This window comes from Melanaphis sacchari, unplaced genomic scaffold (genome assembly GCF_002803265.2).
Source record: "Melanaphis sacchari strain LSU unplaced genomic scaffold, SCAv2.0 Contig48_pilon_pilon, whole genome shotgun sequence".
Classification (NCBI taxonomy): Eukaryota; Metazoa; Arthropoda; class Insecta; order Hemiptera; family Aphididae; genus Melanaphis; species Melanaphis sacchari.
The window spans coordinates 400,628-424,351 of record NW_020271327.1 but is presented as its reverse complement, the minus strand read 5'-3'; the positions used below and the strand labels follow the sequence as shown (position 1 = coordinate 424,351).

Here is a 23,724-nt window from a genome sequence, read left to right as displayed (position 1 = left end):
TTCCGTTTTCCGCCGGCTTTCCGGGGGGGACGCTCACTGCACGGGGGGCACCAATCGCGGGCGGAGGAGAAATGCGGACCGCGGGCCTCCGCTCCTCGCGAACCGTGCCGACGTTATTTGGTCCGCGTCTGTTAACCGTGTCGCTTGCCGTTCACGGGTGTTTCGTCGTCGATCTCGGAGATCACCATAATACACATTAATAATACTAATATTCAATCGTACGGTGACTGATCGTACGACGCATCAACCATCAACCAATTGTATAAAATCGTTTACGAGTACGTGTGAAACGCGCGAAACATTCAAACGGACGTCGTCCCAGTTTCAGCGATCGGTCGGTCGTTACTTGTATACGCGGTAAACGCGTTCCTACGTTCAGACCGGACCGCGTTCGGCAGCAGGTGCTGGCCCTGGCCGTCGGGCGGCGGTGATAACGCGGCGGCGGCGGCTACGACGGCGATCACAACAATACGACATGAATCAGTTGTTGTGCATTGGTGACCCGAGTCAGAACGTCATGGCCGAGAGCAAGGGATCCCTTATCGCCAAATCCGTATCCAAACACGCTGGAAGGGCCAAAGAAAAGGTTAGACGATTTATTAGTTTAATCGTTTATTACGTGTTAAGTTTAAGATGTTTTTATTTTTTATTTCGTCGTCGTGTCATATTCGTTATAGATATTAATATATTATTGTTCGTAAAGGTATTGTTTGTTACCGAAGAATAATGGGTATACGGCTAAGGATTTATCGTTTATATTAATATTATAGCGTTATCTACGTCGTCACGGAAATAATTAACTTTTTGTGAATTCTGTTTGCAATCAATGCATTGCGATGATTTTCATGCGACCACATTGACCATATTCTTCGCAGTTATTTTATTATTCGTTAGTTTAGTCGTATCACGTCCATTTTGAAAAAACCGAGGATTCTTGGTTTGGCTCTTCTTCTCTTAAGAAAATCGTGATTTTTTCGTCGGAAGTGGTGAATTGACACTTACCGAAAACAACCCCTTCAATAACGTTGTACGAGTACGTCGGTCGGGAGGGTGGTACAAAAGGGGTCACGAATAGTTTTTGTTTGAATTTTACCACCCCCTCGTAGTCAAAAACTGGAATAACGCTTGTATTTCAGCCGTATGCTTATTTTTTTTTTTTTTTTAATATACGATGTAAAAGTGCATTTTGTAGGTATTTTAATATATTAATAAAAAAGTAAAAATATTACAAAAAGTTTTCTTAAAAATATTTATAATTTATCACTTACGCTATTTATTAGGTTAGGAGGTACATTTCCACTGGAACGTTACCAACTACCAATACGATATAATATATGTAATATGTATACTATAATATATTATTGTAATTAGCCATTAGGTATCAACGAGACACATATTTAATCGAATTAAGTACTTATAACGTGCGAGTGTATAACTATTGATTTTTCCTACATTTAATTCGTGTTTTTTAAGTCGATTATTATAATTCAATTTCCTTGTTACGTCGTTCAAATTATCAAACCTTATTTTAACGAAACACAGAACTCAAATTGGGCAGTGTAGGAAATACCAAATGTGCAGTTGATTTAACGGATACGAAAAGTTATTAGTTACTTATGCACAATAAAGTAGTAATTTAAATATATTTATTTAAATTTCAATAGATACTTATATAATATATATTATCATAGTTCCATATCTTAATACCATTACATAGACTATTGGTCGCTCAAATCAAAACACCTTTGTTTGTAGGGTGGTATAATGAATAATCTTCAGATTAAGAGTTAATGGCTACTATATTCAATATTATCTTATTATCCCTTAGGTACACATCTAAAACAATTTATTATTTTATGAGTAGATCGGCATTGGTTGAGCGTTTATATTAATCTGCAGTAGTCCTGGGATTGTCACATTTAATCATCATAATGGTGTGTAATACGGTTGCAGTATGGTTCTAACGAATTTCGTGCATTTCAAAAGCCGATTTGGCAGTTTAACACGATGGCAATAACCTTACAGGCGGTATTGTCGGGAGATTCGGCGGCGCGGGGCGGGTGCTTTAAGAAGAAAATTCTTCAGGTCGAATGACCGTTTCGCTTTGGACTGTCCAAAATTTGGCGACTGGCCAAAATGTATTTCTGAACCGTCTGGTTGACGAATCGTATAGTGCTTTGCACCAAAAACTGTGCACACAACAACGCATGATAATGTCACCTCAAAAATCCTCGTATTTTTCATATTTTTTTTTTCATTCTCTCCTCTGGTTCTATTAATCCGCAGTTTCCTGCATATGATAATGTACATTTAGGTGGATACTTATATAATCTGTAGTGGAGTTAAAAAGATGGAAATTAAATATATTAAACGTATATTTATCCAAATTTAGAATTTTTCGACTACACGTTTGTTTTTATTACGTACTACACATCACAGCCATTACTTAGTCTGCCTTATTTTCACCATTGTACAGAATGCAATATTCTAAAATACTATTCTCAGAAAAGATATTTGAAATGGGAAATTACAACTTTATTTTATATAATTTAGATGCCCATAATATGTATCTAACTCCATTTTATTACAATTTTATTAAATTATCTACAGCATTTTTTGTTAATAAAATATATAAGTTATATTTTTGGTTTTATCTGATTTATTCCGAAAGTGTATAATAATATAGCATAATACGTAAAATGTGTTTATTTTTTTAATTACAACAATTCACGCTCGTCTATGGTTTGAAACTCTTAAACAACATATATATATATAGTAACATGATATTATTTCCAAGGTGAAAGTATAATGTCTTAGAACAATGCATGTGAAAACAAACCTTTTAATATTTTGCAAATCTTCTTCGAAATATATTTTTTCAAGTGTTTCTGAGTTGAATATTTTAGGAGAGGTATAACATAATTTATATAAAATGTACGTATGGCGTGTAAAGCGCTTTCTTACATATTTTATCGTTAATATAACCTGTTATATTATTTATGTGTTTTTATGTAAATTATTATTATTGGTATTTGCTATTAGGTTAATTAACCTAATCGGATTAATATAGGTACATTAACTAATGTTGTTATTTCAAATACTTTTATAATTAATTGGCAATTGCTTAACAAATTTTATGCTGTTTAGAAATAAAGAATACGTAAGACGGGAATATGAACATAATGTAGAAAAATAAAATGTTAAAAATATTCATTATTTGTATTTGAATGTATCAAAGTTCGGAATTAATCCTAAATAAATTATGATACAATTTTTTTTATTAATCATATTTTAATTATCTGTATGTATAACCTTGTTTTATCGGTGATCTTGCTTAGTTTATTAATTTGACCAATGATCAATCCATTTGTAATAGGTAGGATAAAATACTTGGTACATTTTCGAACGTGGATTAAACTGCTCTCTAAACTTTTTTAATATGTTTAAGAATCAGATCGAGATTAATTTATACTATATCTTAAAAAAAAAAAATTATTTCTGTAACCAATGGCAATTATTAAAAAAAAAAAAAAAAAATTATATTACATTTTTGTGAATTCGAATGAAATTCATGCATGAGTCACCACATAGTAATCTATTAAAAAAAAACTTTAGATACTACTTACGTCTCAAGGAATAGGTGTGAAAAATTTAATGCTAATTGGTTCAGTAGTTTTCGAGTCTATAAGCCCTATCCAAACGTACATTAGTTTTTTAAATGTAAATAGATTTAAAATCCAAAAAATATTTAGGTAAAACTCAAATAAATAGTTAATTTAGAAAAACTTGTTTAATGTTTATTTTTTGTTGTATTGTTTTAATTCATACTTTTCTTCTGTGAAATATGGTAATAACAGCTAATGATAATTATAATCGAAAACGAAGTGTACTTAATTTAAAATATTATATAGTAGGATTTGAAACAAATACAAAAATAATTTATTTTGTATAGAAAATGTAATATTTGTTTTTATTTAAAAACAAAATAGTGGTATCTATGTATTGAGCATTTAATTTGTTATCATTCATTAATAATAACTTATTACAGTATACACTAAAACAATGTTAAGGTTATTATAGTTTACTCAATTATACCCTTTAATACAATATCGAAGACTGAAATGGCTGTTTGTAAAATATTATGTTTTTCGTTATTGTATATTTTGCATATTTAGTAAAATTATTATTTTTTTTTAAAATTAATATTAAAAAAAAAAAATGTTATTTATTAGATTTCATCTTTTTGATTACACTTGATCGCCTTATGTTGTCTATAGTGACTATGACCAACGAAACTTATTTGTGGAATTCGAATTATGAATTAGTGTATTGCATTGAATTTTAATTGATATATAGACTACGAGAATAAAATACTAAATATTGATGTGTTTATTACGATGAATGTTTCCAAAGTTAAAAATGTGACTTATTGTTTATATAAATTATATATCCTTTTACCTACCAATCAATATTATAAGTTTAAATAAGTTGTATTATTAATATTGTAATATCAGTTTTTACGTTTACAGTCAGACTTGATTTTATTGCTATTTGAATTGATGTTTATGTTTTAGAATTTTGTTCAATTTGTAATGTGTATACTATAGACTTATATATTTTAAGAGACTGTATGACCTTGACAAAATAGAAACGTGCAATTAAAAGTGCGAGGGAATATCATGCACTTTTGCTAACTTTCTATTAAATGCGATCATTGTTATAAATTATTGTTGTTCACGTAGCTTGTTTATATTTATATACTATATACGTGGTCCACGACTACAGGTCTTCATTCGACGAATGCGGTTATTATATCATATTTATTATGATATCTTATGAGTTTATGACTTAAATAATTTGTTGGCAACTAGATTATTATTGTAATATCGTGCACGTTGCAGCGATAGTCGATTGTACCTATCGTTTTATTATAACTATTAATTTGACCCTAAAACTTCAAATGGAAATTAGATCTTGAAATTACATAGATTTTTATATTTTTTTACAATCGTTTAGTTTTAATGATGTATATAGAGGTGGGATGGGAGGTATTTATATTTATATATTTATACATTACCTACATATATATTATATCGTATGATTGTTATCTATACGCTTCGAGTTTAATATGAAATACATAAATAACCATTAAGTATACCCCTAAATAATGTAAAAAAAAAAAATAGGAAAAAACAGCATAATGTTGTAATTCGTTAACGGTAATACTTAATGTTTTGGAGTACCTTCTTTTGCGTTTATACCGTTATACTATACATTGTACAGTGTACATAGACAACTTGACGGTAGTGATTTTTTTTTTATAGATTAATTGATTTATTACCCTTTTTTTATATAGACCTTACATATTCCTGGCATTTTTGCGTGCAATAAGTACGAAAACGCAATTACCTATAATATTTATTATGTTATGTTATAGGTGTATATTTAAAAATCGTAATGTAGACATAGTGAATCTATAATAGTAGTGTTAGAATTTTCTCAATAGTGTTTGAAACTTCGATTCCTCTCCAGACAAATTTGAGTGATATAAGAAAATAATCGTGTAAAAAAAAATTATTTATAAAATACAATTTTCCGTTTTTACGTTTTTACATGATTCGCCACAGCAAGGTACAGTAGTTATAGTATACTGCGCGTAGACATCGCAAGTCGTAACAGGAACTCCTCGTAAATATAGGTTCAGAAACCTCTAAATTACCCTCTGGATATTAGTTGGAAGAGAAACCGTGTTGGTCGTACGTCGGACCCCACTGCAGTGGTTCTGGTGCCGCGGCAGTGAGACAGGTTTTCTTTGCACACGCGCGTTCTCTATAAATGGCATTCCACATCTTATACTTCATGTCTATCAGCCGTTGCCGTTTCCTTGTTATCGTCGGCCAATCTTCTCCCGCAATAAGTGGGTTATTCACGAGGATGAAACTTCCGTGTGTAATATGATGATAATAATATACGCTTTTAACGGGGGCGACGGAAGAGAAGTGCACGAAGTATAAGAAAAGTGAAATTCGGCTCCGAGGTGCAATCCATCGTATATTATTGTGACTCCGTAGTTTTTCAAAATATGAAGCGTGTATATTTTATAGTTTATTAAATATGCGTGGTATTCGGTCATAACATAGGCTGTATTTTTTTCCATTCGCCATTTCAGTATATTGTACATCCATGCTTTGTAAAACAAATTTTTAAATATATTATTATGTACCTTTGAGGTTTACTCACGGAAAATTCGTTGTTTATACAGTATTATATATATTTTACTAAATAACAGTATTTCGTGTATATTGTTTACAAAAATAGTTGTCCGGATGACCAGATATGTATCTTATTCTTTGTTTAGATATGTACCTATTAATTATCATACGAACTAAAACCCAGCTTGTGTTAGTTGTCTGCAGTAACTTTAAATGTGTTTTATTTGAGTATATGTTATTAGTATCGACCAACCATACAAACATAATATAAATGTATATGTAAATATTATGTTTAACGTTTAAAATATCAATGTGTAGCTTTTCATCTGTATTAAGTATAATTTATACTTATGAGTTAAATTCGTTCAAGATAACTTGGTTGTATATATTATTATAATATCATGTACTAGTGTAATAATATAACTTACTAATGACGTACTTAAACGTACTTGAGTCTTTCACATTGCAATACAATTATTAGAATTTACCTGTGAGATAAATCGTAAACACTAAGCAAACACGATGCAGTTGACTGCAACGACACACTATCGAAGCCACATTTCTATTAAGGTGACGTCGTACATTAATCAGGGGTTCGAAACGTATCGTTCTGAGTTGTGACGCAGTTTTTACAACCTTAAATTTACTATTCAGACTGTATTTTATCGTTTTTCCTCAAGTAAGCACTATATAATATATATACATATACTTATTAGCTATTAAACTATACCTATATCTTTCATTCCGGTTTAAAATTATAAGTGGGGTTAATTACTGCTCTAAAAATATAAATGACTTTGCGTAAATTATTTACTACAATATAGTATATAGGTATTATGCACTACGTTAAATGTTTTAAATATAATATGTAATTTTGTATAGTTTACAATTTACAATTTAAATAGTAATTATTCTATATAGTATTGCGTGGTTTACTTTTTGAGTTATGCAACTGTAATTTGTATAGTCTTTTGAAATGAAAATATGTTCCTAATTCAAAAATATTGTGCACTTATGGCCCAAGGTCATTATACCGTTTTCCTCTCAAGACTGGTAGGTATACATTTTTCGTTCGATAAATATAATTAAAATTAAGACACTCAATGTTGTGATTCAAAACTGAAATTCCTGAGTAACTATTATGTGTAATGTATATATGATAGTATTATGTTTGAAAATTAAGCAGTAGATATTCTTAATATGCTTAATATGTTCATACAATATACTGTGTGATATCGAACTTTAAGAACTCTGTCGAATAATTTCAGAGCGTGGGAAATTTTTATAAATTGTTATTTCTTTACTTATCAGAGTATGCTATTGATGCAACTACATAAAATTGTAACATTATTTAGGATTTGTGTCAGTGGGTGAAAGTTCAGACAGTCATTGACCCTGCTGTAACAACTGTTTATTCTTTCTACAAACAAACTATTAAAATTAAATATTATAATTAATTGTAGAATTAGTAAATCAAATGGTTTGGTTTTTTCTAAATAGTTTTTAGATACAAGTTTAAGTTGCAATAATAAGGCATACCTATTCTATATGTTTTTAATTAAATTGTAATAATTGACGTTCAAAAACTACCAAGGTCATCCATTTCTAAAAATAACAACTTATAAATTTGTAGTAATTTCTTCGAACTAAAAAATACAATTTTTATGATATTTTCGTTCTTTATTTTTTATAAGAAATTATCTAAAAATGTTAACTTTATTGCGTATGAAATTAGTTGACTTATAATTTATCGATAAATATTCATTTTTATTAATTTTTTTTTACTTAATTGTTTTGGTTTTGTAGTATGTATATTTGCCTAAAAGAAATATATCATGTATAATGATAACCTAAAACTGTATTAAAATTCCGTAGTACATACTCAATTTCTAATATAATAAATATTTTGAAAAATCTTTAAAAATCCACAATCTCATTAATAAATTATTAAAATCGAATGATATGTGCAAATTGCATGTATTTTTAGCTTAAAATCTTGTTTTAAATTTTTTTTTTTTGTGAAATGATTGATGCTATGAGATAAAATTGTTATACTATACTGTCATTATAAAAATCAAAGTAATAAATAGCAAAAAAAAAAAAATTATTTTTAACTCCATAAAATATTTTTATTACTTTTTATGTCAATAAATTATAATTTATAACTTTTATAAGCTAGGTACATATTATTTAATAATTGCATTATATGATAAACTAAATTATATTAATAGAAAAAAATATTACAAATTAATAAAAAAGTTCTTCTAAACACAAATTTATAAAATAATTTGCTTTATTATTTTTAGTTTTTACCCTTTTTATAATTTAATTTATATGACATACTGATTATATTTTTTTAATACTATTATAATAGATGCATAAAAATAAATGTAAGTACCTATATAAATACATATTTCTGGAGAAATATTTTTTATAATATTAATATTTATTTTAATGTTGTCTAGCATTTTTATAGAAACATTTTTACAATGTCTGTAATAAAAGTCTTTATATATCAGCTATATTCAGTTAAAATACTATCAGTTTGATTAATATAGTATAAAAAATAATGTGACTCATTTGTAATTTGTGTAATATATAATTTTTTTCGTATAACAATTATACTGCTGAATCTCTTGGCGCTGAACGATTTAACAATAATATATTATTTATTAAGTAGTAATCACATTACAACTGACATAGGTTATCTATAGTTGGTCAAAACAGAAGCTGTATATTGTATGTATACGTACAACTATCGATAGCGGAAACCGTTATTCGAAAATCCCGTTTACACAAAACCGAGCTGGTGTACTGTTTCTTAACTGGCGCAAGACTACGTTATTATGTAAATAATATGTTCATGTAGTATTTATATATATACTCATAATTTTTACTATTTTAGTTGATAGGTAAATACATCTGCTATGTAAAGAACTCGGTACACATACAAAAATATGACGTTCAATTTAAGATGAGCTACGCTGTATGTGTTTTTTCATTATTTTTTATTTAACGTAATCGGTACAACACGCGGGTGAAAAACCTCGTGGAGCTAATATTTCCTAAACCAAGTGTCTCGACTTCGAACATTTGGCATCTCTTTGCATTACAGACGGCCAAAAATAAAAAGCCAATTCGTTGAACTTTTTTTATCTCATAGTGCGCGTATATAAATATATACAATATATATATATTCGTATTTGGGAATATTATACGTATGAACACACATACACATACTTTTATAAAAAAAATTTCTAAATAAATTTAATGTTAAAGCTGCTACAAATTAATTTTATAAGTTCCTTTGTATGTGAACTTGATTTTTCGGGTTTAAAATTTATTTTATTAAATTAAATATAAAAAAAAATTTGCAGTTGTATATATATCTAGGTAATGCGTTGTAGAGAAAATAAATCATTTTAAAAATAATATAATTTGGCGCCTTTTAATTGAACGCTCTCGATATTAAAATAAGACGTGTGTCTGTTAGAAAATGTAATACTGTATTTTTGTGACCTCGCGACGGCCCATGTATTTATTTTTTTGTCTCATTTCTCTACGAATGGTTGCTATGTAATTTTTAGGTACATCCGATTTTCAACAGTTGTGTTAAAAAAATTTAAGGATAGTGTACGGGCGGTGCATAGATATCCACCTATAATATATAATATATACCTATATAATAATCCAGTCAACGACCTCACAATATTATGCTATAGGAGTTTGCAGTCCGCGTCCACAATAATATTCCTAACGGATGCCTTATCGTCAATCGTACGTGAGAGGTCTAACCACCTGCTCATTTTGCGCGTCAAACTGAACGCATTGGAAATTTATGACACTATTTCGATGACGACCGGCGCGTAACAGTTATACGAGTATCTAGCCCAATCGACGCCATTATATATTATATTATTATTTTATGAAATGCTTGATGTTCGGGTGTTATTATATTATATATTTTATACCACTATAGTTTAAAGGAATTATTATTGTATAGTATCGTATCTTTTATATATTATTATAGCACATCGAATGTCTATATATTTATAACATGATTCAAACGAATAACTGTTTTAAAAAAATACTCGAAACGTATGGGCTATTTAAAATTGTCTATACAATTTAATCGCACGGGTGTATACCATAATTTGTATAATGTATAAATAGTAAATACTAAATAGCCACTAAAATACCGGTATACATATTATTTGGTTAGTGGCTACCACCTACCTTATAGATACCTGCAGACTATAGTCGTTTGCTGTTTTTCCGTTCGTCAATACAGTAATGTGAGGTCATTGTTGGTATATATGTAATATGTATTATAATATCCACTCGTACACAAAAGGCGCACCTCCATTTCATGGATATATATATATATATTTTAACATAGGTACCTATGCGCCTACTTACATACGTTGTTGCATCAAGGACGAAACCTACACGCATATTTCATATTTCGTTATTTTTTATTTTTTTTTTGTCGTTTCGTTGTATACACCTATCAGTGCATACGCAAAATATTCATTTTATATATAGAAAATACTTAAACTTGATCAAAACTGTTTATGTATATTATTTTAATGTATTTAGGCATTAATTAGACATAATTTATATTATAATACGAGCAATACTGTGTACTTATTTCCTGATTCTGTTGTACATTTGTTTTTCGAAAATTACACTAAGTCGTCAAATGTGGACATATACAAGGAGCACGTGTGGACGGATGTCACGTGGGTGAATCATCCCATATACAGTTAAAGAAGTTATTATATCGAAACTAGTTTTTAGTTTTTCTTTCTAAGTCCTTAAAAGGTGATGAGGTAAATTCTTGGCGTGCGTACGGCGTCAGGGCGTGTCTGGATGTATACTCGTGTACCACTGTCATTTGACTGTATAGTATTAACACGTAATTGTTTTTAATTGTCGATAGATAATATGAAACTTTGTTATTGCTATTCGCTTTAATAGCTCCAATGTTGTTCGATCAAAATGTAATAGAATTTTGAATATCTTTAAAACTAAAAGTTTTTAATTAAGTTTAATAATAGTATAAAAAGATTAGAAAAACACAGTATTCTAAACCCGGAAAATTATTTTTAATATGAGTTTCATATCCATGAATTATATCATTATTTATAGTGTAACATACCGTTGTGTCGATAACACAGTAGATAGGAAAAATATTATCTAATTACTTAAAAAATATTATCATAATAAACTATTAATTTAATGTATATATATGGTGTATACCTTAAATATTTTACTATATTTAGTTTCATTACCTATATCCTACAATATTACAAAAATATCATTTTTATGTTAATTTAACATAAGCATATTATTTAGGTTTATTATTCATTTCTATTATTTTATATAATGTACATTGTGCGTTATTTTTATATTATTTTTTTTTTAATAATTTTTAGTAAAAGAACATAAAATATAAGATTCTCAGATCGCACTTTACTGATCTTATCGCATTCTTTGTTTTTAAGATTAACATACCTAACAAATATTATCGTGAGTTGTAAAATATGTTTATTGTTTGACGCCTTTACATAATATATGTTTACGTTTGAATATTGGATGATGTACCATCATAATATTATATATAAAAGTATAAAGTATTGAACGGATTTTCGTGAGTTGTATTTATATTTTTGAACCTAATACACGGTAAAAGTTAACGCAAATATTTGAAAAAATGTGTAAAATTCGTCAGTTTAAAAAAAAGACCTAACAATTCCGTACACACGTTCAGATATACATCGCCGCTTATGTATGTATTAAATGTATATATACACAGTATACACACACAATCCGCAACTTTTCATCGCGGGATGAGAATATAATGCTTATACACATCGTTGCGACGAGAAGGGCTCGTCGGTGCGCGCGTGGCCTATAGTTATTTTGGGTGCATAGAGACGTAATGGCAGTCGGCTGAATGGTATGTCCAGCGAACACCGGTCTAAATTTAATTTTCCCTGGTCGTCTGACTGGCTGTGCACAGTTATATTATAGTATAGTCGTGCACCGTTGTCAATATTGGCCTGTGTTAAATTACCTCGTGTCCTGCATAAAAAGTCACGTGTGAATACGTATACGAGGAAAAAAATTGTTATTAAAATATAATCGATGTATAGCTGTACATTATATATATTATGTTGTAGTAGGAACCGGTATTGAAAATGTGGCGAGTACATAAAAATCGCAAACATTTTTTTTTTGTTCATTTTATTCGTAATAACTCGAATGAACCGTTTATACAGATCCGTTGAAATACTGAGGAGGATATTGAATGTTATATTATTATATGTAATTTGCTCAATCGCTCCTAGATTATATTCTAGCAGATCTTAGTATTCTTTAGGTACGTGTAAAGAAATTATCAGTGAATTTATTATGATTCGATTGTGATTTTATATAAATATTATGTTTATAGTTGTTTTAAAAAAACCAATTATAATATTATAAAATCGTTATGACATATTTCCTTCGTATTTAATTTTACAACCATTATTGTAACGATGTTGGTTGTAATTTGGAGTAAAATGCACTGATTTTTAATAATTTCTTACGTTCAATGCCCATATTTGGTATGTACTTATGTTCAAAATAACGTGTAATTTTTATAGATAAATATAGATAGGTGTACCTTAACTGCAACAACCGTACTTATGGATAATATATAATATTTATAATGATTTAGATATTATTAATTAATAAGTTACTGTGTATACTAATGGATTATTTCGTAAAAACTATAATTCAGCCAACAAATTAGTGAAAACATAATACCCATACTACGAAAAAATCAAACAAACAAAATGTAATCGTTATACGTACTTACAGTTGATAATTAGACAAATTAGACAATAAGTAACTAAATTCATAAATTCATGCCTATTAGTTACCGATATAAATTTTCTTTGTAATATTTCGTTATTATTGTTTTTCTTATCGTTTGTATTGTTTTTTTTTTATTAATCGGGAGAAACCATAAGACATAAGTTGTAATCAGTGTATTTTGTTATCATTAAGTATCACAAATGTACTATTTTTCGATATACATGAATATAAATATATAGGTACTACCTATACATCTATGGTTTTTTTAAAATACAATAAATCAAAACAAATTTATAAATCTCACCTAGAAAATAAGTTATTTATATAATAAACACAATCAATGTGGGGTGATGAGTGTAAGGTATATTATGTTAGATATAAATTATTTTACAAAATATTATGCTACTAGAATGTTATTATTTCAAATGCTAATCACTATATATGATTTTACGATCTTAGTTTATGTTTTCTATAAAAGTACACGGCTTCATCAATAAAATGGCCAACAATATACTGCATGGATACTATATAATGGCTATTATACGCGTGTAGTGTTTGTGTATACACACACTTCATAAGCAACTAATAAATATCAATTATTTTGACGTTTATTTCGAAAGAGGACGCACTTTAACAAACAGGATTATATCGTTAACAAATACTAAATAGTTCTTTCCGCGTCTAAAATATAGACTGGACCACGACGTTTTCTTTGCCATCCAATGCATTTCAAATTACAATTATTGAAAATTGTTACTAACTTCATCGCTTAACATCAATTGTAGTCTTATATATGTGTCGACAATATGCATTTTGTGAATTGTCGTTTTTTTCAAACCATTGGTAAAGTAAAGGAGACCGTGGGATTTAACCCCTAAAATGAATTAGTCTATTCTTAAAAAAAAAAAATCATATTCATGTATATTATTTTTGTAATTAATGTTGGAACGATTTGTTATTACTTTAAAATTATTTATAAATTGGTCTACTTTTTTGTCATTAGTTTTTATATTTATCGCCCTCAACTGCTTACTCCGAAAATAAAAATATTTTATGTAGTTAGTGAATTATTGATTAATAATAATTAAAAGGTTTTTGATTTTCTTGTTTTTTTTGTATCATAGAAGTATTATTTTTTTGAATAATATTATTTATCAATAAATTAATTTTTATTCCTTATATTATGTTTTATATTGTATTATTATTTTAGATTATATATTGTAAAATAAGTATTATACTATTTTTGGTAAAGAAACAAACATATTTAAAATATTAATATGGGAATGTGATTATGAAAATTTGTTTGATTTTTCAACTATGAGCTTTGTTTAAAAAAAATGTACGCTCTTCTTCTAAAACTTGTCTCTATTCTTTACTTACAAATGTAACATAGTATTAGAATATCATTATTATATTACTGAATATTTGGCTTCGTCTTCAAATGTGATTTATGTTAACACGATTTTGATGCTTGTTTTACATCTAGGTTACATTATACCTTGAATCGTGTTTATATCTACGGCAAGTACAGTAGTTTCCAGTGTATATTGTTTAAATATGTACAAGTGTCATTAAAAATCATTACCTAATTGCAAGAGTACGTTAAAACTTTGTGAAATTATTTTTATTTTTGTTATATGTAGGCAAACGATAGTTTTACACTTTTGTGTGGTACAATAATAATATCATTTGATATTATATTAAGTATTATTATTATTATTAAAACGTTATCGGCGTTATTTAAATACGCCGATGAATACGCCTTCACAACTCATAATCATAATATTTACAATAATTATGTACATATAATATAATGTCAGCGTTTCGTTTTAACGTGTCTATAAAAGGTTTTAATTTCTATGAGAGACATGTGTTTTATTTTACTCCAGGATCCGTTGGACTGGAACACGTCGCGTATAGTCGGTTCCCCCCATTGATCATGCTTCGTGTATTATTTTATTATAATCTGGAGTAGGGTCGATGGCGTGTGGTGATGTGGTGTGGTATTACACAATGTCATTTTATATTTTTCTGAAAATTCATTTCTAAATATTTTTAATTTGTTATAAAATAACGTTGATCCGACACTTCTACTTTGTATAATAATAATTGAGAGTCCCACGTGCGTGGTTGCCTATATACGTAAAAAACCCACGTTTGAACGAAAATAAAATAAAAATAAACGTAGGCGCCCAAAAAAAAAAAATTGCGCAATATATTACGGGTAGGACGAGGAGGTATGAGCCACGTACACAACGGATGGATAAATATTATAATAATTTATCGTTTAAGAACAAAACTTAATATTTAAAGCATCGTAGATTTTGCTATAAGTGAAAGTTGGTCGGTACGCTATTTTACATATTATTATATAGGTGTATAATACTAGAACTAGTTGTGTTTATACTGTGTACTGTATACACAAAATACAAGAAAGTACCTATATATATTATATTAGACGACCTGATATATGTCATGCATACGATTCTATTTATTATACAAGGTGATTTACGAAGCATGGTTGATGCTCATTCTCATTGTATATTTAATTAACTGTGCACTAGTTTACATTCTAACTTGTGGAATTCGTGTTAGTACTCGAATACTATATTTTTCAATAAATACTTAGATTATTAATTTATGACATTGACTGTCTTAACGTTCTAAACTATATTTTAGAATTTTCGATAAATTGTATAAATGTGTAAATTATGTAAATTTAATAAATTGTATTTTTATTATCTTTATAAGTTTTAGGTAATTTTATACATGAGACATTTTATGATATTATTTTATAGGTGTATTATAACTTAAAAAACTTACTAATATTTACAAATATAAGTTTTGATTTTGGTATATTGAAATTAACTATTCAACTGATTAAGATTCAAGATTTTCTTTAAAAAACTTATCATCAATATTATAAGACACTCCTTAAATACCATAAAATGTTTCAAATATCAAAGTCAAAGGATATAGTGTATTTTTGGGGTTGAATATGTTTAATGTGAATCATCTTGTATTTTTACATTCTTCTAATAAAACAAAAAAAAATACACATTTTTTAATCATCAGCATTTGTTAATAATATATGACGTATTGATATTTATAGTGCTTCAATTTTTAAAACTAACAACATAATTATCTCAAAGTGTGTTCGGCTCTGGGTAAAATTAGTAATGATATTCCAAAATAAAACGTATAATCTTAAATAATAATTCAGTGGGTATAAAATATTTGTATTAGGTATATCATTACTTATTGTTTATTATTTTATTATATTATTTTCATGGTAGTTGTTTCAAACACGAACTGTGCAGGCCACAATCGCACGTATTTCTTGGAAACCGCAAGTGCTTTTTTGTTTCGTCGCGCCTTTTTTATTTCGTTTACGATACCTAATATTAATATGTTTATATTCATTAGATACATACTTGATTTGTATTATATAATACTGTTTAAGCCCTGTGCAATTAGTCCTACAATGTCGGTATTGATAAAATTATGAATAACTTACCAAATACAAATGTATTATACAGTTATACGTATATATGTATTGTATAACACATAAGTATCACATATACATGTGTTGTAATAGTTATAGTTTATGATAATATCGTTTATACTTATATTCAATACTAGACATTAAGAGTGTTATACTTTCAGAAAACATTAAAATAATTATTCTAAACCATTTTAAAACAAGAACTTCAATGCAAAAATGGTATTTGATTGACAGAATATAACATTCAAAAACTTCATTATGATTTAAATTTTTGGGTGTACCTATTACATTCCCACGACATTCTTTTTTTTAGTTTTATACTGGTTTGGGGTATATAACATGGCGCAAAAAAGTTTTTCCTTGGGAGAAAGCATCTCATCTTTTCTGCTTCAACTACCGTCTCAAACGATAAAACAAATGTATATATTTACTGTCTAGCCCAGCTATACCGCTCAACTCAATCAAATCTATTAGCTTAATTTTTATTAATTTTTGAATATTAGTTTTTGTTTTTGTTTTCGTGTTTACGAAGTTAGATTATATATATTAGAATTATTGTAATATATTATTCTGTTTGTGTACCATATAGATTTTTATTAACTTATTGATTTATTATGCTTATTATGCTGCAGCTGAGTTTATGTGTTCAATATAATATCTGGTATTATTAATGCGTGTGTTTAGAAAGTTTGAAAACGTTGCAGTGTGTATGTAGTGGTTGCGTGTATATTATTTTAACCTGCTACAATTAATTTAATTAAACTAATACTATACTGCAATGCTATTATTATAGTTTTATCACTTATCAGTTATCGTCACCTAAATATAAACGTTGTATGTATTATCATAATGCAATTTAATCCTAGGGGCGTTTCATATTTCTTAACATTGCCTAGCCGGATGTGTAATGTGTTTACTGTTTAAATGTAGATTTACATAGTATGGGAATAATGTAAGCGCAATACTATTTATTTTAATCCACTATATTTTAAATAAAAGAATCTTAAAATATTAATTAATCATTCGTGTTAAAAAAAAAAAAGAAAGAATAATCGTTAATTATTTAAAAAAAGTAAAGTATTATATTTTGTACTTGAGCTGATGAAATACTAGAATTGGCTTTCTTATAAACATCCCAAAAATAAAATTCAAATAACATGTCTGCTGCAAGATCTCCATGCAATGTAAATATAAGGTTTTTATAATATCTACACACTCTTTTAATATACCTACATAACGCTTAGAGTATATACTTTTAAATTATAAAGTAGGCATAAAAAAAAGATAATATTTTAATGATGTACACTTTATTACTTAATCGTTGTTTAAAACGTTGCTATTATGTATAATCAATATTAAAATCACTGGTAGTCAAATTAATTTATATATTTGTTTGACTTTTATGACTTGTATATGCATATAATAAGTGTACGAATTGAATAGATTGTTAATTTAACTATTGAAAATTCACATTTCTTATGTATCTTGTTAGACTAAAAACTTTACAAATATTATTGGATTTTTAAAATACTTATTAAAGTATAGATTTAATTATATTTGTATAATTCTGTATGATAATAAAGTATCATTTGTTTCGTTATTGTAACTTAGTAATTAGTTTATAGTTAGTTTACTGAACATATTGATAACATAGAGCCAATTATATATTTCGTATAATCGTACTACATATGTTATCCAATTAAAAAATAAAAATGATATCTCTACAATATACACTACAACACATAGTAGTTTATAGTTGTGATATATATTACTGTAAATGAATACTTTTATTAGTTTTCTTACAATCAAGGCGTAAAATATATCATTATTTTTTGATTTAATATATTTGAGTTTTGAGCACTTAAGTGTTTATCAGTATAATAAAATAATTAAACATTCAATAAGAACTCAAAATTTAATTTATATCATTAAATTTTAATAAATACTATTATATTGTATACATATTCTAATATATATTATTTAAATAAAAACTACATGTTTATATTGAATTTATTAACTAATTATCATTTAGAAATCAGACAATAAATATTTTGAAAAGTTTAATGTATCACATTAATTGTTCACATCTGCCAATTAGTTATAAAGTTGTTCATTTTATTACTGTCTGTTATCTGATTAATTAACCCGAAAATAGTAAAATACGCGAAAATATAAACTTAAAATTCTAAAAATGTAAAAATATGTTAAATAAAACTTTGTTAAATTAAATTTGTTATTAATTTTATTTTTATTAAATTATATTATTCATAGAATATTTAGATTATTCTAGTTATATTTTGTTCTTTGTTTTTAAGATAACTTTCAAACTTCAAAAGCAATTTATATATATATATATATATTTTTAATAAGCACTAAACTGACAAAAAAATAATTGTCCGGATTTTAGAAAAGTTTATATTTATATATTATAGTAATGATTTATTTTGGTTGAATTTTATTTGTTTTTTGAAAATATACACAAATGTATTAAGCTCACAGCTTTGGTGATCACTAGTAGTAAAAATTTATGTATTATTTGAATTTATCCTTAACATTATTGTTCTCTGTATTAATATTAATCTATTATGTTTTGTTATTACAGTTTCTTCAAAACTTGGGTAAAGTTGATCGGACTGAAGATGAGATTTTTAACGAACATTTACAAAATTTTTCAAAACAGCAAAATTCGGCAAATAAATTACAAAAAGAATTCAACAACTATATTCGATGTGTCAGAGGTATGTTGACACAATAATTATAAAAATTAATAATACTTATAAATTTGTAGTGGTTTATTTGGCTTCATTGAAGGTTCGACCAATCGATGACCTTAATATTTTTGTATACTTGCGCCCAAACATTGTTATTAGTTTTTATGCATATATATCAGATCAATAGACAATAATAGATTGCTATATTTATTTTATTATTTTGTGTTTTAAATTATGATTTAGCTGTACAAGTAGCAAGTAAAAGTCTGATGGATACGTTAAACGAAATGTATGAAAGCCAGTGGGTTGGACATGATCACATGTGTACCGATTCTAACAATTTGGACATGCTGTGGAGCGATTATACTCACAAGTTAGCCGATCAAGTGCTCATACCGTTGAACACATACCAAGCTCAGTTCGCTGAAACACGGATAAGCAATCACTGATAATATTACTCGTTCTAGTGGCACACCACGCAATAAAAGATTTTCATACAAAATAACCATTACTTCTATATTTTTAACTTCCTTTACCACCCATAGCTGCACACTAGTATACTACTTAAAGTTATTGGTCCCAATTTTTTATAGAGATAAGACAATTCAAAACATATTTCATTAAATTTTTCCAGTCCAATTAAGATCTAAATCTATAGATAGCGGTAATTAAAAATATTTTGTTTTGTATAAAACAATTTATCCAAATTATTTATTTAGATCGAATTAGTACGAATTATATAGTATACTAACTATCATCATTAATTTGATATTTAACTATTCAACGATTTATGAAAACGTGGGACTAAATTAATATGATTGCTCATATAACTTGAATGTTTTATCAATACATGAGTATTTTTGGTTCATTAGAAAAAAATCGACAAACGAAACCGAAAACTAGTTGATTACGACAGCCAAAGGCATAGTAATCAATTGGCTAACAACAACGGCGTTGGAGGAGCTGGCAAAAAAAAAGACGAAGCAAAAATGATGAAAGCTAAAGAACAGTTCGATGAAGTTAAGCGAAAGTTCGACCTCATTAACACTGAGCTGCACGACGAATTGCCTGCTTTGTACAACTCTAGGGTGCTATTTTTGATCACAAATCTGCAACCATACTTCGCTGCCGAACAATTATTTCACAGCGAATCATCTAAGGTAGGTCTGCTTTGTACTTTAAAACGTATTTATTTTTTGTTCTATACTTTATAACATCCAATATTCATATGAAATATTACGTGATTATTGCATTATAATTAATTTAAATTATTTTAATTTATTTTATTACACTGTATTGATTTGTAATAATATACAATTTTGGTTCGTACGTTTCATCAGGTATTTTCTGAAATGGAATCAATCGTTGACAAATTGGCCACGGATTATCAACACCAGTCAAAAATGCTTAACTATTTCTTAGGAAACAAAAAGCCCTCAAACAACGTCGCTAATAACATTCAATCTGCGTAAGTATACACATTTGAATATTAAAATAATTAAATATTATATACATAATACACTTTATGGTACCTATAGTGTGTTGTACTCTATAGATCGACTTAATAATATGCGGTATCCACTATATCAAGTCTAACTAATCTAGAATTTTAACATATAACTGTATATATGTACATGTAAAAAATAAACTAATTCCAATATAATATCACGTAACTAATTATTTATTACGTTTTGTATAGATCACAGTCGCCCGTGTCTCCGATATCCATGAATGGTAATTATACACATTTTCTTAATATTTTTTTTTCTTGTTTTTAGCTTTCGCATAAAATTGATTTATAATATAATGTTGAAGATATAGCGTTATTGAATTAATTATAACAATAATATTTATAGGTGCAAATTCTAGAACTTTTTTATTTCTTTTTTTATTATTTTTATTTATCAGAGTTTAATCATAATTACTCTTCAATAAACTAGAGCTATTACTTCACGAATCCTATAATAATATTAAAGGTACCTATTACAATATTTTCATAATTAATTCGTTTTCATTTATTCTTAGTCAACGTCAAAATATAAATAAATTTTATTAAAATCTTCTTTATTAAATATTGTTATTGTATTTTTTATCTTTATTCGTTCTAAGATCTTGATTTTTAACTCGTTCTAATGAGCCTAATTGTCCCTTGCAAATTTTATTTGGTGTTAAAGCACCATTTTAGTATTTTTTTAGAGAGTTTGCGTCTATAATATTGTAATAGACCATAATTATACATTACGTAGTGTACCGTTTTTGTTTAACTAATGATTTTTGTGTGAAAACTAAACTGTGTGTGTGATATGTAGAAGAAGACGTTGCGAAATCCCCGCCCTCGTCACCCGCGTCCCCTCAAAACACGGCATTTGTAAGTAGTAGTAAATCACCGTCATCGCAACCCGACAGCAGTAACAATGAAGTGCCATTGGTGGCATCGAAAACTCTGTTAGAAGACGAATCGGTGCCTTCGTCGCCACCGTTGCAACAGCAACAACAACAACAGCCTTTGGTTAACGGCAAGAGCAGCTCATCACCGGTAAACGGTGTTGCGCCGGTCAGACACGAGAATGGCATCAACAAAAACATTGAGATCGACATACCACCAGGTACCATTATAATGGTTTTAAATAATAATACCTGTAATAATATTACCTGATTTGAATTCGCGACGTTTTCATTAATTTTTTTTATAACCGCTTGATTAATCGATAATTATATTAAAACCGTCCGATGTCAGAACTGATCGGTTTGAAAAATAGCTACGTGGCGTACACGTCCTTGTACGGTTTTTTTTATTCCAATTGTGTGTTTCGCCTGAAGACGACGATATAGTGTGATTTTGTATTGTTATCGTTTGCTGTTTTTTGTAGGAGCTACTACGGATAACTTGCCACCCGGAGTGCTTTACAGAGTGGTCGCAACTTACAAGTACGATGCTGAAGACACGGACGAGCTATCGTTTGAGAAGGGCGAGATCATCAGCGTAGTACCTTACGACGATCCAGAAACGCAGGCGAGTATATTGCTATGTTATGATTGAACTACGGTCATTGACACCATAACATATACAAATATATTGTTTGGTTATCAATGTCGTTAAATTATTAAGATGTATTAAATTACTATTTTACAAAGCTGGGCAAGTTCGTTGATTTTTGTTTTTTAATTGTAGAGATTCATTAAAAAAAAAAATCAAATTTAAGGGTTATATTTGAAATTTTTAAATTTTTCAACCTAGTTAAATCATAAGTTATTTAAGATAAATAACTTAATGTAGGAAAAAAGTTATTAGATATCTACTACTTTTCAAACTCTTATAACGCTTATGATTATTTATTGAAATAATTTAAACTTAGTTGTCTATCATAATATATTTTAAATAATATTGAAAACTGTTAAATTTAACTTCCGGTGAATAAAATTATATTTTTTCAAATATAAACTATTTCATTATAATTGCAAACAAAAATAATGATAAATTAAAATATAAACTATTTTATATTTTGGTTAAATTTATATAATAGTTATATTTTATAATATTTTTTACTCATTGAACTTCAAATAATATCATTAAATATTTGACCCCATATGCACTTTATAATTGCAATAAATATCCGAAGTACGAAATTCATCGAAATTATATATTATTTATGATGTTGATTTCTGATATACATAAAAGTAATTGTTTTATTTTTATTTTTAACGTCTTGAGATAAAATTATTTATAATTTTTTTACTACTAAATTAAGTTAATATTGAAAAAAAAATAAATAATTTTATTACTAATGAATTTCAGTAGCATATAAAAAACAAGTGAATGACGACCTGTTTTTGTTTTTTCTTTATGAATATACAGGAAGAGGGCTGGTTGATTGGTATCAAAGAAAACACAGGAGAGAAGAAAATGTTCCCTGCCAATTTCACCAGACCCTTGTGAGTGCCGCACCGTCGTAAGCGCAAGGAGATCATGACAAAACCTAGAATCTTGAAGTACTGTTTCTGGATGTTTGTGATTCTATTTTATGTTTTTATGTCTTTGTTTATCTATACAAATGAGATTTGAAGTCGGGGTTTGACCGACCGTCACGAAACGCGCTGCAACGACTAGTTCTTATGACAAAATTATTTTATAAATTAAAAACCGCCCTTAAGTTTTTGAATATTTATTTTTTTTACGCTCCGTGAACGTCAAGTTTAGAAAAAATTATCAACAATTATCCGTGCTGATAATAAGATGAATTTGACTGATTGAGAAATCGTTACGAATTTAATTGGTTCATTTAAAATTTTATTTTTAGTGTGATTATATTGAACCTTGAAAAAATACTCATTAATTAATTAATGTGTAACAAGTGCCTTTAAATTTTTATACTAAATGTTGACATCTATGTGAGGTAATACATTATTTTTTTTTTTTTTTTGTGTGCCATTT

General features: G+C 27.7%; 1 protein-coding gene across 2 annotated transcripts; it reads left to right on the top strand.

Moving 5' to 3' along the window:
• The first annotated feature begins 123 nt into the window (after positions 1 to 123).
• Positions 124 to 23,447, top strand: LOC112598467 (amphiphysin). 2 transcript variants are annotated; one of them, XM_025344936.1, is made up of 9 exons: positions 124 to 586; positions 19,184 to 19,319; positions 19,536 to 19,726; positions 20,165 to 20,452; positions 20,633 to 20,760; positions 20,992 to 21,026; positions 21,602 to 21,898; positions 22,163 to 22,305; positions 23,149 to 23,447. In XM_025344936.1, the coding sequence occupies exons 1-9, from the start codon at positions 476 to 478 to the stop codon at positions 23,227 to 23,229; spliced, it is 1,410 nt and encodes a 469-aa protein (XP_025200721.1). In that variant the 5' UTR covers positions 124 to 475; the 3' UTR covers positions 23,230 to 23,447. The 2 variants fall into 2 exon arrangements, with proteins under 2 accessions (XP_025200721.1, XP_025200722.1); XM_025344937.1 differs by lacking the exon at positions 21,602 to 21,898.
• Positions 23,448 to 23,724: the final 277 nt, after the last annotated feature.